The sequence below is a fragment of the Bombina bombina genome, chromosome 2 (genome assembly GCF_027579735.1).
Source record: "Bombina bombina isolate aBomBom1 chromosome 2, aBomBom1.pri, whole genome shotgun sequence".
Classification (NCBI taxonomy): domain Eukaryota; kingdom Metazoa; phylum Chordata; class Amphibia; order Anura; family Bombinatoridae; genus Bombina; species Bombina bombina.
This window is the reverse complement of record NC_069500.1, coordinates 244097466-244112109: the sequence shown is the minus strand read 5'-3', so window position 1 is coordinate 244112109 and position 14644 is coordinate 244097466. Positions and strand designations below refer to the sequence as shown.

Genomic DNA, 14644 nt, shown 5'->3' with positions numbered 1-14644 from the left:
CAGATTAAGGTCTGCCTCTCTTTTTTCCCTCCCGTTAGCATTCCGTGTACTCTAGAGCTTGGGTATATGTTTGCCACAAGTAAGGAATGCTGCTGTGGACTCCCATAATAGGATGGAAAACATAAATTATGCTTACCTGATAATTTAATTTCCATCTGTATGGGAAGAGTCCACAGCTCCCGCCCGTTTTCTCCGATGGGAGGCCCTAAATTTGAATTTTGTTTTCTTCTGGCACCTTTTTCACCCTGATATTTCTCCTACTGTTCCTTGTTCCCTCGGCAGAATGACTGGGGTTATGAGGAAGTGGGGGAGGTATTTAAGCCTTTGTCTGTGGTGTCTTTGCCTCCACCTGGTGGCAGCTGTGGACTCTTCCCATACAGATGGAAATGAAATTATCAGGTAAGCATAATTTATGTTTTTTGCTTTCCACCCAAATTGGTTGTCAAGTTTCTTGAGAGATCACAGTGCAAAATTAATTCATATGTTAAAAGCCTACAGCCAAAAAAGGCCATTTTCATGAGGAAAGCTCCCAAAAGGCACGATTTTGAGAGAGAAACTAGGAGCTCATCCAAAACTGACAGATACAATAGCACCCTTTAATAGGCTTACCATAATAATTAGAGGTGAAACTGGGACCATCTGGAATGGTGCCAGTGGGGTGTGTGGTCAAGGGGGCATGGTGATTGTTGACCGGAACTGATTTTCTAGAGAGGGTTGCTATACAGAGACAGATATGGTAAATAGCCCTATAATTAGTCATTAACCTTTGTGATCACTGCCTATCACAAAAGGCAGCTTTTGCTATTCAGTTACCTGGAATGCGTCTGCACAAGCTCATTATTACACAGCAGTGTACCATATAATATGCCAGGCGGGAAATGCCCCCATTACAGAGCAGCACCTGATGCACATATTACAGAGGTATGCGTAACTTACAACAGGCACTTACTTAGTACATAGACTCCGCATACGTGTGAACACTTAACCGGAAGTGATCTGCTAATGCAAAGGTCATATAACAAGATGGCGGCACTCTGTCACTGTTGCTATGGAAACAACAGTGACAGTGTAAATGCTTTCTAATGTTCACATAGCTTTATTGTAAACATAACACACCCATGCACTGTACACACAGGATAAATAACGTTACATAAATAGCTGCTATAGTAATGCCTGCTCAGTGACCAGCAGTAGCCCTTGGCTTGCAGCCTGATGCTCTTTATGTGACCGCAAACCCATGTGTGCCAGGAAAATTCCCCGCCATAGTCACTGGCACTGCACAGTGTTAATGTGTTACCCGGGGCGGACTGTTGGCTTCTTGCTACCATGGCAACTGCATGTCCCATAGTGCTGTGTACCTCACATGCTGCCTACCCTCACACTTACCGCACATCATATGACTGATGTCACTCACTTTTGCGCTATTCAGCGTCACAGTGCCACTGACTGTAAACAAAGTTTGTATGACAGTCAGTAAGACAAATGGACAGAATAGACCCAAAACGTTTAAAAAAAAAAAAAAGTATTTTACCGGACAGCAAACAGAAATACCAGACACCTGGCAAACTGGGACAGAATGAACACTCGGGTGGGACATTAGGACAGCGCCTCCAAACAGGGACAATCCCAGTCAAACTGAGGTTAACCTGTTACAATCCAATTCCAACCTCCCCACTGCTAAAACATCTGAATGCCATTTGTATCTTGGCATGGTAAGCAATTTCTCAATCTCTATATTGTCACTTTTAATCTTTTTATTTTATTGTTTGTAAATGCACCATTTCTGGTTTGGTGTGATCTCAAAACAAGATGGAGACTACAGTGCTTGCACCTACATTGTTGAACTCCTAAATTAGACTACACCTTTGTGAACATGAGTTCAATAATATAGGTGCAAGCAGTGTACAACGCACTGTCATGACCATTTTTGGACTTAGAGTGGATGAAGGCAATATCCTGTTTTAAAGCCCAGTTATGAAGACGCCAGTACTGTTAGTGACACAACTTTGTGACTGCGACTAAGATGTTGGGGCCCTGATATGACTTTTCCTGCAGATCCCTTAGCTGTATAGGATATCGCCTACTCAACACATACATATGTAAATTAACTTATACATATGTAAATATGTGCTCTGTGCCCTGTATACAGCCTATTCAATAGTGATGAATAGATCTTTAATTAACATGTCTACAATGTCTCCCGTGGCCATTTCAGAGTGTTTTGCACATGCATAAGATAGAGTGTTTCCATCTAGTCTGGGAATAGTTCCAAAGATGTCCAAAATGCCATTTCTCCAACATTGGTGTGTCCGGTCCACGGCGTCATCCTTACTTGTGGGATATTCTCTTCCCCAACAGGAAATGGCAAAGAGTCCCAGCAAAGCTGGTCACATGATCCCTCCTAGGCTCCGCCCACCCCAGTCATTCTCTTTGCCGTTGCACAGGCAACATCTCCACGGAGATGGTTAAGAGTTTTTTGGTGTTTAAATGTAGTTTTTATTCTTCTATCAAGTGTTTGTTATTTTAAAATAGTGCTGGTATGTACTATTTACTCTGAAACAGAAAAGGATGAAGATTTCTGTTTGTAAGAAGAAGATGATTTTAGCAGACAGTAACTAAAATCGATTGCTGTTTCCACATAGGACTGTTGAGATGAAGTAACTTCAGTTGGGGGAAACAGTTAGCAGACTTTTCTGCTTAAGGTAGGACTAGCCATATTTCTAACAAGACTGTGTAATGCTGGAAGGCTGTCATTTCCCCTCATGGGGACCGGTAAGCCATTTTCTTAGTCAAAAACAAACAGAATAAAGGGCTTATTATGGGCTAAAAAACTGGTAGACATTTTTATGGGCTAAATCGATTGCTTTATTTGTGCATATTATTCAGATTTAGGCTAATAATTGGCATTTATAATCTTGGGGAACGTTTATAAAACGGCAGGCACTGTATTGGACACCTTTTTCAGTCAGGGGGCCTTTCTAGTCATAGACTGAGCCTCATTTTCGCGGCATTAATGCGCAGTTGTTTTTTGAGAGCAGGCCATGCAGATGCATGTGTGAGGATCTAAGAATCTCTGAAAAAGCTTTTAGAAGGCGTCATTTGGTATCGTATTCCCCTCAGGGCTTGGTTGGGTCTTAGCAAAGACTATATCTGGGACTGTATAGGGGTTAAATTGAAAAACGGCTCCGGTTCCGTTATTTTAAGGGTTAAAGCTCTGAAATTTGGTGTGCAATACTTTTAAGGCTTTAAGACACTGTGGTGAAATTTTGGTAATTTTTGAACAATTCCTTCATACTTTTTCACATATTCAGTAATAAAGTGTTTTCTGTTTGAAATTTAAAGTGACAGTAACGGTTTTATTTTAAAACGTTTTTTGTGCTTTGTTGACAAGTTTAAGCCTGTTTAACATGTCTGTACCTTCAGATAAGCTATGTTCTATATTTATGAAAGCCAATGTGTCTCCCCATTTAAATTTATGTGATAATTGTGCCATAGCGTCCAAACAAAGTAAGGACAGTACTGCCACAAATAATGATATTGCCCAAGATGATTCCTCAAATGAGGGGAGTAAACATGATACTACATCATCTCCTACTGTGTCTACACCAGTTTTGCCCATGCAGGAGGCCCCTAGTACATCTAGTGCGCCAATACTTATTACCATGCAACAATTAACGGCTGTAATGGATAACTCCATAGCAAATCTTTTATCCAAAATGCCTACTTATCAGAGAAAGCGCGATTTGCTCTGTTTTAAACACTGAAGAGCAAGAGGACGCTGATGATAATTGTTCTGTCATACCCTCACACCAATCTGAAGGGGCCATGAGGGAGGTTTTGTCTGAGGGAGAAATTTCAGATTCAGGAAAAATTTCTCATCAAGCTGAACCTGATGTTGTGACATTTAAATTTAAATTACAACATCTCCGCGTACTGCTTAAGGAGGTGTTATCTACTCTGGATGATTGTGACAATTTGGTCATTCCAGAGAAATTATGCAAGATGGACAGGTTCCTAGAGGTTCCGGTGCCCCCCAAGCGGGTGGCGGACATAGTAAATAAAGAGTGGGAAAAGCCCGGCATACCTTTTGTTCCTCCCCCTATATTTAAGAAATTATTTCCTATGGTCGACCCCAGAAAGGACTTATGGCAGACAGTCCCCAAGGTCGAGGGGGCAGTTTCTACTCTAAACAAACGCACTACTATTCCTATCGAAGATAGTTGTGCTTTCAAAGATCCTATGGATAAAAAATTGGAAGGTTTGCTTAAAAAGATTTTTGTACAGCAAGGCTACCTTCTACAACCAATTTCATGCATTGTTCCTGTCACTACGGCAGCGTGGTTCTGGTTCGAGGAACTAGAAAAGTCGCTCAGTAGAGAAACTCCATATGAGGAGGTTATGGACAGAGTTCACGCACTTAAATTGGCTAACTCTTTTATTTTAGATGCCGCTTTGCAATTAGCAAAATTAGCGGCGAAAAATTCAGGGTTTGCTATCGTGGCGCGCAGAGCGCTTTGGCTAAAGTCTTGGTCAGCGGATGTGTCATCCAAGACAAAATTGCTTAACATTCCTTTCAAAGGTAAAACTTTATTTGGACCTGATTTGAAAGAGATTATTTCAGACATCACTGGGGGAAAGGGCCACGCCCTTCCACAGGATAGGTCTTTTAAGGCTAAAAATAAACCTAATTTTCGTCCCTTTCGCAGAAATGGACCAGCCTCTAATTCTGCATCCTCTAAGCAAGAGGGTAATGCCTCACAACCCAAACCAGCCTGGAAACCAATGCAAGGCTGGAACAAGGGTAAGCAGGCCAAGAAGCCTGCCACTGCTAACAAAACAGCATGAAGGAGTAGCCCCCGATCCGGGACCGGATCTGGTGGGGGGCAGACTTTCTCTCTTTGCTCAGGCTTGGGCAAGAGATGTTCAGGATCCTTGGGCGCTAGAAATAGTTTCTCAAGGTTATCTCCTTGAATTCAAGGAACTACCCCCAAGGGGAAGGTTCCACAAGTCTCACTTATCCTCAAACCAAATAAAGAGACAGGCATTCTTACATTGTGTAGAAGACCTGTTAAAGATGGGAGTGATACACCCAGTTCCAATAAAGGAACAAGGAATGGGATTTTATTCCAATCTGTTCGTAGTTCCCAAAAAAGAGGGAACGTTCAGACCAATTTTGGATTTGAAGATCCTAAACAAATTTCTCAGGGTACCATCGTTCAAAATGGAAACTATTCGAACGATTCTACCCACCATCCAGGAAAGTCAATTTATGACTACCGTGGATCTAAAGGATGCGTACCTGCATATCCCTATCCACAAGGAACATCATCAGTTCCTAAGGTTCGCTTTTCTGGACAAACATTACCAGTTTGTGGCTCTTCCATTCGGATTAGCCACTGCTCCAAGGATTTTCACAAAGGTGCTAGGGTCCCTTCTAGCGGTTCTAAGACCAAGGGGCATTGCAGTAGTACCTTACTTGGACGACATTCTAATACAAGCGTCGTCCCTGTCAAAGGCAAAGGCTCATACGGACATCGTTCTAGCCTTTCTCACATCTCACGGATGGAAGGTGAACAAAGAAAAGAGTTCTCTGTCCCTGTCAACAAGAGTTCCCTTCTTGGGAACAATAATAGATTCCTTAGAAATGAGGATTTTTCTGACAGAGGTCAGAAAATCAAAACTTCTAAGCTCTTGTCAAGTGCTTCATTCTGTTCCTCGTCCTTCCATAGCGCAGTGCATGGAAGTAATAGGATTGATGGTTGCAACAATGGACATAGTTCCTTTTGCACGAATTCATCTAAGACCATTACAACTGTGCATGCTCAAACAGTGGAATGGGGATTATACAGACTTGTCTCCAATGATTCAAGTAGATCAAAAGACCAGAGATTCACTCCATTGGTGGCTGACCCTGGACCATCTGTCTCAGGGAATGAGCTTCCGCAGGCCAGAGTGGGTCATTGTCACGACCGACGCCAGTTTAGTGGGCTGGGGTGCGGTCTGGGAATCCCTGAAAGCTCAGGGTCTATGGTCTCGGGAGGAGTCTCTTCTCCCGATAAACATTCTGGAACTGAGAGCGATATTCAATGCTCTCAGAGCTTGGCCTCAACTAGCAAAGGCCAAATTCATAAGGTTCCAATCAGACAACATGACGACTGTTGCTTATATCAATCATCAAGGGGGAACAAAGAGTTCCCTGGCGATGAAAGAAGTGACCAAAATAATTCAATGGCCGGAGGATCACTCCTGCCACTTGTCTGCGATCCACATCCCAGGAGTGGAAAATTGGGAAGCGGATTTTCTGAGTCGTCAGACATTTCATCCGGGGGAGTGGGAACTCCATCCGGAAATCTTTGCCCAAATAACTCAATTATGGGGCATTCCAGACATGGATCTGATGGCGTCTCGTCAGAACTTCAAGGTTCCTTGCTACGGGTCCAGATCCAGGGATCCCAAGGCGACTCTAGTAGATGCACTAGTAGCACCTTGGACTTTTCAGATTCGGTGATAGATACTCTGGTTCAGGCCAGAAAACCTGTAACTAGAAAAATTTACCATAAAATATGGAAAAAATATATCTGTTGGTGTGAATCCAAAGGATTCCCATGGAATAAGATAAAAATTCCTAAGATTCTCTCCTTTCTTCAAGAAGGTTTGGAGAAAGGATTATCTGCAAGTTCTCTGCTTTATCTGTCTTACTACACAAAAGACTGGCAGCTGTGCCAGATGTTCAAGCATTTGTTCAGGCTCTGGTTAGGATCAAGCCTGTTTACAGACCTTTGACTCCTCCCTGGAGTCTAAATCTAGTTCTTTCAGTTCTTCAAGGGGTTCCGTTTGAACCCTTACATTCCATAGATATTAAGTTACTATCTTGGAAAGTTTTGTTTTTGGTTGCAATTTCTTCTGCTAGAAGAGTTTCAGAGTTATCTGCTCTGCAGTGTTCTCCTCCTTATCTGGTGTTCCATGCAGATAAGGTGGTTTTGCGTACTAAGCCTGGTTTTCTTCCTAAAGTTGTTTCTAACAGAAATATTAACCAGGAGATAGTTGTACCTTCTTTGTGTCCGAATCCAGTTTCAAAGAAGGAACGTTTGTTACACAATTTGGACGTTGTCCGTGCTCTAAAGTTCTATTTAGAGGCTACTAAAGATTTCAGACAAACATCTTCCTTGTTTGTTGTTTATTCTGGTAAAAGGAGAGGTCAAAAAGCGACTTCTACCTCTCTTTCCTTTTGGCTTAAAAGCATTATCCGATTGGCTTATGAGACTGCCGGACGGCAGCCTCCTGAAAGAATCACAGCTCACTCCACTAGGGCTGTGGCTTCCACATGGGCCTTCAAGAACGAGGCTTCTGTTGACCAGATATGTAAGGCAGCGACTTGGTCTTCACTGCACACTTTTGCCAAATTTTACAAATTTGATACTTTTGCTTCTTCGGAGGCTATTTTTGGGAGAAAGGTTTTGCAAGCTGTGGTGCCTTCCGTTTAGGTGACCTGATTTGCTCCCTCCCTTCATCCGTGTCCTAAAGCTTTGGTATTGGTTCCCACAAGTAAGGATGACGCCGTGGACCGGACACACCAATGTTGGAGAAAACAGAATTTATGCTTACCTGATAAATTACTTTCTCCAACGGTGTGTCCGGTCCACGGCCCGCCCTGGTTTTTTAATCAGGTCTGATGAATTATTTTCTCTAACTACAGTCACCACGGTACCATATGGTTTCTCCTATATATATTTCCTCCTGTCCGTCGGTCGAATGACTGGGGTGGGCGGAACCTAGGAGGGATCATGTGACCAGCTTTGCTGGGACTCTTTGCCATTTCCTGTTGGGGAAGAGAATATCCCACAAGTAAGGATGACGCCGTGGACCGGACACACCGTTGGAGAAAGTAATTTATCAGGTAAGCATAAATTCTGTTTTTGAGGTTTTATCAAGTGCCCTCAGGTGTCAAATTGGAAAATTCAAAACTTGACTGGAAAAGAGGCTGAAAAGTCTCTCAAAAATGGATTGTGATAGCCAAGAACTTTTTTTGGCCCTATAGTAAAAATAGAGCTTCTAGTGAGGATCTAAAAATATGATCACAGCTGTAGAAAAGAGTCTAAAAGGCTCTATTGTAGTAACATCAAATAGAAAAAAAACATTTTTGGCCAAAAAACAGCTGAAAAGGCCACATCTGATAGATTGTGATCGACCCCGTTTTATGTGTTACTCGTATTAAGAAGGTCTGACAATGTTGAAGTGGGTGCCAATGTTGGCTCAAGAGCAGCAATGCACTATCGGGAGCTAGCTGAGTACATTGGATGAGCCAATAACGAGAGGCATAGATTTGCAGCTACCAATTAGCAGCTAGCTTCCCACAGTGCTTTGCTGCTCCCTGTCCCAAGCCTACCTAGATGTGCTCTTCAACAAAGGAGACAGAGAATAAATCAAAACTATATAATATGTCAATTGTAAAACTGCATGCTCTATCCGAAACATGAACATTTAATATCGACTTTACGATCCCTTTAAGTGGTTCAGATGTTAACAACTAAATCAACTTTTTAGTGCAACCAGTCCCTGATACTTAGTTAGGACTGTCTATGTTTATCTATCTTTCCTAATTTATGGTATAAGATGGTTTGCCTTATTACAAGTAACATAAACGTCATGTTAAAAGATGGTTTGCCTTATTACAAGTAAAATAAACTTCATATTATAAGATGGTTTGCCTTATTGCATGTAAAATAAACTTCATGTTATAAGATGATTTGCCTTATTACAAGTAAAATAAACTTCATATTATAAGATGGTTTGCCTTATTGCATGTAAAATAAACTTCATGTTATAAGATGATTTGCCTTATTACAAGTAAAATGAACTTCATGTTAAAAGATGGTTTGCCTTATTGCAAGTAAAATAAACTTCATGTTATAAGATGGTTTGCCTTATTACAAGTAAAGTAAACTTCATGTTATAAGATGGTTTGCCTTATTACAAGTAAAATAAACTTCATGTTAAAAGATGGTTTGCCTTATTACAAGTAAAGTAAACTTCATATTATAAGATGGTTTGCCTTATTGCAAGTAAAATAAACTTCATGTTATAAGATGGAAATAAACTCCATGTTATAAGATGGTTTGCCTTATTACAAGTAAAGTAAACTTCATGTTATAAGATGGTTTGCCTTATTACAAGTAAAATAAACTTCATGTTATAAGATGGTTTGCCTTACTGTAAGTAAAATAAACGTGTTACTCTTTACAGGGTTCCTGTATTCTGAATATGCTGAGAGATTACATTGGTCCAGAGAGTTTTAGAGCTGGGATTGTAAAATATTTGCGTCATTACAGCTATCGCAATGCTAGAAATGAAGACCTGTGGAACAGCATGACCGATGTAAGTAATATCCATCCACTGTATTTAGCTTTTTTTTTTTTTAACATAGTACATTAGAAACCCTATTTGGTTTTGTTGTGAACATTGCACATTTAGAATATGGAATATTGATTTATTTTCTTTATTATCAGATTTGTCCGTCTGACAAAAATGAAGCTGAAGATCATAATGAAAATCAGTTCTGCTCTAGAAATAAGCAAACAAATGTAAGTTGATATGAACTACACAATTTTGAAAAATTACATAGCTTTGTTGGTTTATGATGGCAAATACTTGCAATAAATACATACTCTTACCCACATTGGGCCAGATTACAAGTGGTGCGCTAAAAAAATGTTTCACCCCCGCGCGAACACAGCTCAAAGTAAACTTTTAACACAAGCTGGTCAGCACACGTATTACAAGACACAAGCTGGTCAGCACACGTATTACAAGACACAAGCTGGTCAGTACATGTATTACAAGACACAAGCTGGTCAGCACACGTATTACAAGACACAAGCTGGTCAGTACACGTATTACAAGACACAAGCTGGTCAGTACATGTATTGCAAGACACAAGCTGGTCAGCACACGTATTACAAGACACAAGCTGGTCAGTACACGTATTACAAGACACAAGCTGGTCAGTACACGTATTACAAGACACAAGCTGGTCAGTACACGTATTACAAGACACAAGCTGGTCAGTACACGTACAGGGAGTGCAGAATTATTAGGCAAATGAGTATTTTGACCACATCATCCTCTTTATGCATGTTGTCTTACTCCAAGCTGTATAGGCTCGAAAGCCTACTACCAATTAAGCATATTAGGTGATGTGCATCTCTGTAATGAGAAGGGGTGTGGTCTAATGACATCAACACCCTATATCAGGTGTGCATAATTATTAGGCAACTTCCTTTCCTTTGGCAAAATGGGTCAAAAGAAGGACTTGACAGGCTCAGAAAAGTAAAAAATAGTGAGATATCTTGCAGAGGGATGCAGCACTCTTAAAATTGCAAAGCTTCTGAAGTGTGATCATCGAACAATCAAGCGTTTAATTCAAAATAGTCAACAGGGTCGCAAGAAGCGTGTGGAAAAACCAAGGCGCAAAATAACTGCCCATGAACTGAGAAAAGTCAAGCGTGCAGCTGCCAAGATGCCACTTGCCACCAGTTTGGCCATATTTCAGAGCTGCAACATCACTGGAGTGCCCAAAAGCACAAGGTGTGCAATACTCAGAGACATGGCCAAGGTAAGAAAGGCTGAAAGACGACCACCACTGAACAAGACACACAAGCTGAAACGTCAAGACTGGGCCAAGAAATATCTCAAGACTGATTTTTCTAAGTTTTTATGGACTGATGAAATGAGAGTGAGTCTTGATGGGCCAGATGGATGGGCCCGTGGCTGGATTGGTAAAGGGCAGAGAGCTCCAGTCCGACTCAGACGCCAGCAAGGTGGAGGTGGAGTACTGGTTTGGGCTGGTATCATCAAAGATGAGCTTGTGGGGCCTTTTCGGGTTGAGGATGGAGTCAAGCTCAACTCCCAGTCCTACTGCCAGTTTCTGGAAGACACCTTCTTCAAGCAGTGGTACAGGAAGAAGTCTGCATCCTTCAAGAAAAACATGATTTTCATGCAGGACAATGCTCCATCACACGCATCCAAGTACTCCACAGCGTGGCTGGCAAGAAAGGGTATAAAAGAAGAAAATCTAATGACATGGCCTCCTTGTTCACCTGATCTGAACCCCATTGAGAACCTGTGGTCCATCATCAAATGTGAGATTTACAAGGAGGGAAAACAGTACACCTCTCTGAACAGTGACTGGGAGGCTGTGGTTGCTGCTGCACGCAATGTTGATGGTGAACAGATCAAAACACTGACAGAATCCATGGATGGCAGGCTTTTGAGTGTCCTTGCAAAGAAAGGTGGCTATATTGGTCACTGATTTGTTTTTGTTTTGTTTTTGAATGTCAGAAATGTATATTTGTGAATGTTGAGATGTTATATTGGTTTCACTGGTAAAAATAAATAATTGAAATGGGTATATATTTGTTTTTTGTTAAGTTGCCTAATAATTATGCACAGTAATAGTCACCTGCACACACAGATATCCCCCTAAAATAGCTAAAACTAAAAACAAACTAAAAACTACTTCCAAAAATATTCAGCTTTGATATTAATGAGTTTTTTGGGTTCATTGAGAACATGGTTGTTGTTCAATAATAAAATTAATCCTCAAAAATACAACTTGCCTAATAATTCTGCACTCCCTGTATTACAAGACACAAGCTGGTCAGTACATGTATTATAAGACACAAGCTGGTCAGTACACATATTACAAGACACAAGCTGGTCAGTACATGTATTACAAGACACAAGCTGGTCAGTACACGTATTGCAAGACACAAGCTGGTCAGTACACGTATTGCAAGACACAAGCTGGTCAGTACACGTATTGCAAGACACAAGCTGGTCAGTACACGTATTACAAGACACAAGCTGGTCAGTACACGTATTACAAGACACAAGCTGGTCAGTACACGTATTACAAGACACAAGCTGGTCAGTACATGTATTATAAGACACAAGCTGGTCAGTACACATATTACAAGACACAAGCTGGTCAGTACATGTATTACAAGACACAAGCTGGTCAGTACACGTATTACAAGACACAAGCTGGTCAGTACACATATTACAAGTTGAAAGTAAATGGTTTGTGTCCGAGTGAAATCCAATGAGCGTAAACTTCGGATATCACGACCGCGTTAACTTCCCCCCATAGACTTCAATGAACCGTGCTGAAGAAAAAAAAAGCAAATTATCGCTCACGTGCATGGATAAAAAATTAGAGGGTTTACTTAAGAAAATTTTTGTTCAACAAGGTTTTCTTCTCCAACCTATTGCCTGCATTATTCCTGTAACTACTGCAGCTGCTTTCTGGTTTGAGGCGCTGGAAGACTCGCTCCAGACGGAGACCTCATATGAGGAAATTATGGATAGAATTAAGGCTCTAAAGCTAGCTAATTCTTTTATCACTGACGCCGCTTTCCAAATAGCTAAGTTAGCGGCAAAAAATTCAGGTTTCGCCATTTTGGCGCGCAGGGCGCTATGGCTAAAGTCCTGGTCGGCCGATGTGTCGTCTAAATCCAAGCTTTTGAACATTCCTTTCAAAGGGAAGACCCTATTCGGGCCTGAATTGAAAGAGATTATTTCAGATATCACTGGGGGAAAAGGCCATGCTCTCCCTCAGGACAAAGCCTTTAAAACAAAGAACAAAGCTAATTTTCGTTCCTTTCGCAATTTCAGGAACGGCCCCGCTTCATCCTCTCCGGCTGCAAAGCAAGAGGGTAACGCTTCACAGCCCAAGGCAAACTGGAAACCTTACCAGGGCTGGAATAAGGGTAAACAGGCCAAAAAGCCTGCAGCTGCCACCAAGACAGCATGAAGGGGTAGCCCCCGATCCGGGACCGGATCTAGTAGGGGGCAGACTCTCTCTCTTCGCTCAGGCCTGGGCAAGAGATGTACACGATCCTTGGGCATTAGAGATTGTAGCCCAGGGATACTTTCTAGAATTCAAGGACTCTCCTCCAAGGGGAAGGTTCCACATTTCTTGTCTGTCTACAGATCAGACAAAGAAAGAGGCGTTTTTATGCTGTGTAGAAGATCTACATACAATGGGAGTGATCCACCCAGTTCCAATTGCAGAACAAGGACTGGGGTTTTACTCAAACCTGTTTGTGGTTCCCAAAAAAGAAGGTACTTTCAGACCAATCCTGGATCTCAAAATTCTAAACAAATTCCTCAGAGTCTCATCATTCAAGATGGAGACCATTCGGACAATCTTACCAATGATCCAGGAGGGTCAATATATGACTACCGTGGATCTAAAGGATGCGTATCTGCACATTCCTATCCACAAAGATCATCACCAGTTTCTTAGGTTCGCCTTTCTGGACAAGCATTTTCAGTTTGTGGCTCTTCCTTTCGGGTTGGCCACTGCTCCCAGAATTTTTCACAAAGGTGCTAGGGTCCCTCCTGGCGGTTCTAAGACCGCGGGGCATAGCAGTGGCGCCTTACCTAGACGACATCTTAATTCAGGCGTCAACTTTGCAAAGAACCAAGTCTCACACAGAGATTGTATTGGCCTTTCTGAGGTCTCACGGGTGGAAGGTGAACATCAAAAAGAGTTCTCTCACAAGAGTTCCATTCCTAGGAACCCTGATAGACTCGGTAGAAATGAAAATATTTCTGACGGAGGTCAGAAAGCTAAAACTCTTAACTACTTGCCGAGCTCTTTATTCCATTCCTCTGCCATCTGTGGCTCAGTGCATGGAGACAATCGGACTAATGGTTGCAGCAATGGACATAGTCCCTTTTGCTCGGATACACCTCAGACCACTGCAACTATGCATGCTCAAACAGTGGAATGGGGATTATGCAGATTTGTCTCCTCAAATTCAGTTGGACCAGGAGACCAGAGATTCTTTTCTCTGGTGGTTGTCTCAGGATCACCTGTCTCAAGGAATATGTTTCCGCAGGCCAGAGTGGATCATCGTAACGACCGACGCCAGTTTGTTAGGCTGGAGTGCGGTCTAGGACTCCCTGAAAGCTCAGGGCTTATGGTCTCTGGAAGAAACTCTTCTCCCGATAAACATTCTGGAACTGAGGGCGATATTCAACTCTCTTCAGGCATGGCCTCAACTAGCGGCGGCCAAATTCATCAGATTTCAGTCAGACAACATCACGACTGTAGCTTACGTCAATCATCAGGGGGGAACAAAGAGTTCCCTAACGATGACGGAAGTAACCAAAATAATCAGGTGGGCGGAGGATCACTCCTGCCATCTCTCAGCAATTCACATCCCAGGAGTAGACAACTGGGAGGCGGATTTTCTAAGTCGTCAGACTTTTCACCCGGGGGAGTGGGAACTCCACCCGGAGGTATTTGCCCAGCTGACTCAGCTATGGGGCACCCCAGAGTTGGATCTGATGGCGTCCCGTCAGAACACCAAACTTCCTCTCTACGGGTCCTGGTCCCGGGATCCCAAGGCGGTATTGATAGATGCTCTAGCAGCGCCTTGGTCCTTCAATCTGGCTTATGTTTTTCCACCGTTTCCTCTCCTCCCGTGTCTGGTTGCCAGAATCAAGCAGGAGAAGGCTTCGGTGATTCTGATAGCGCCTGCGTGGCCACGCAGGACTTGGTATGCAGACCTAGTGAACATGTCATCTGTCCCACCATGGTCACTGCCAATGAGGCAGGATCTTCTAATACAGGGTC

At 42.3% G+C, this 14644-nt stretch overlaps 1 protein-coding gene across 2 annotated transcripts in view; it reads left to right on the top strand.

Annotated features, from left to right (window-relative positions):
- The window catches only part of ERAP1 (endoplasmic reticulum aminopeptidase 1), a 216039-nt gene that overhangs the window by 132264 nt on the left and 69131 nt on the right, over nt 1–14644 (top strand). For both annotated transcript variants that reach the window (XM_053701510.1, XM_053701509.1), the window contains 2 exons: nt 9244–9375; nt 9507–9581. In XM_053701510.1, coding sequence (XP_053557485.1) covers nt 9244–9375; nt 9507–9581 — 207 coding nt within the window. The remainder of the gene's footprint in view (nt 1–9243; nt 9376–9506; nt 9582–14644) is intronic.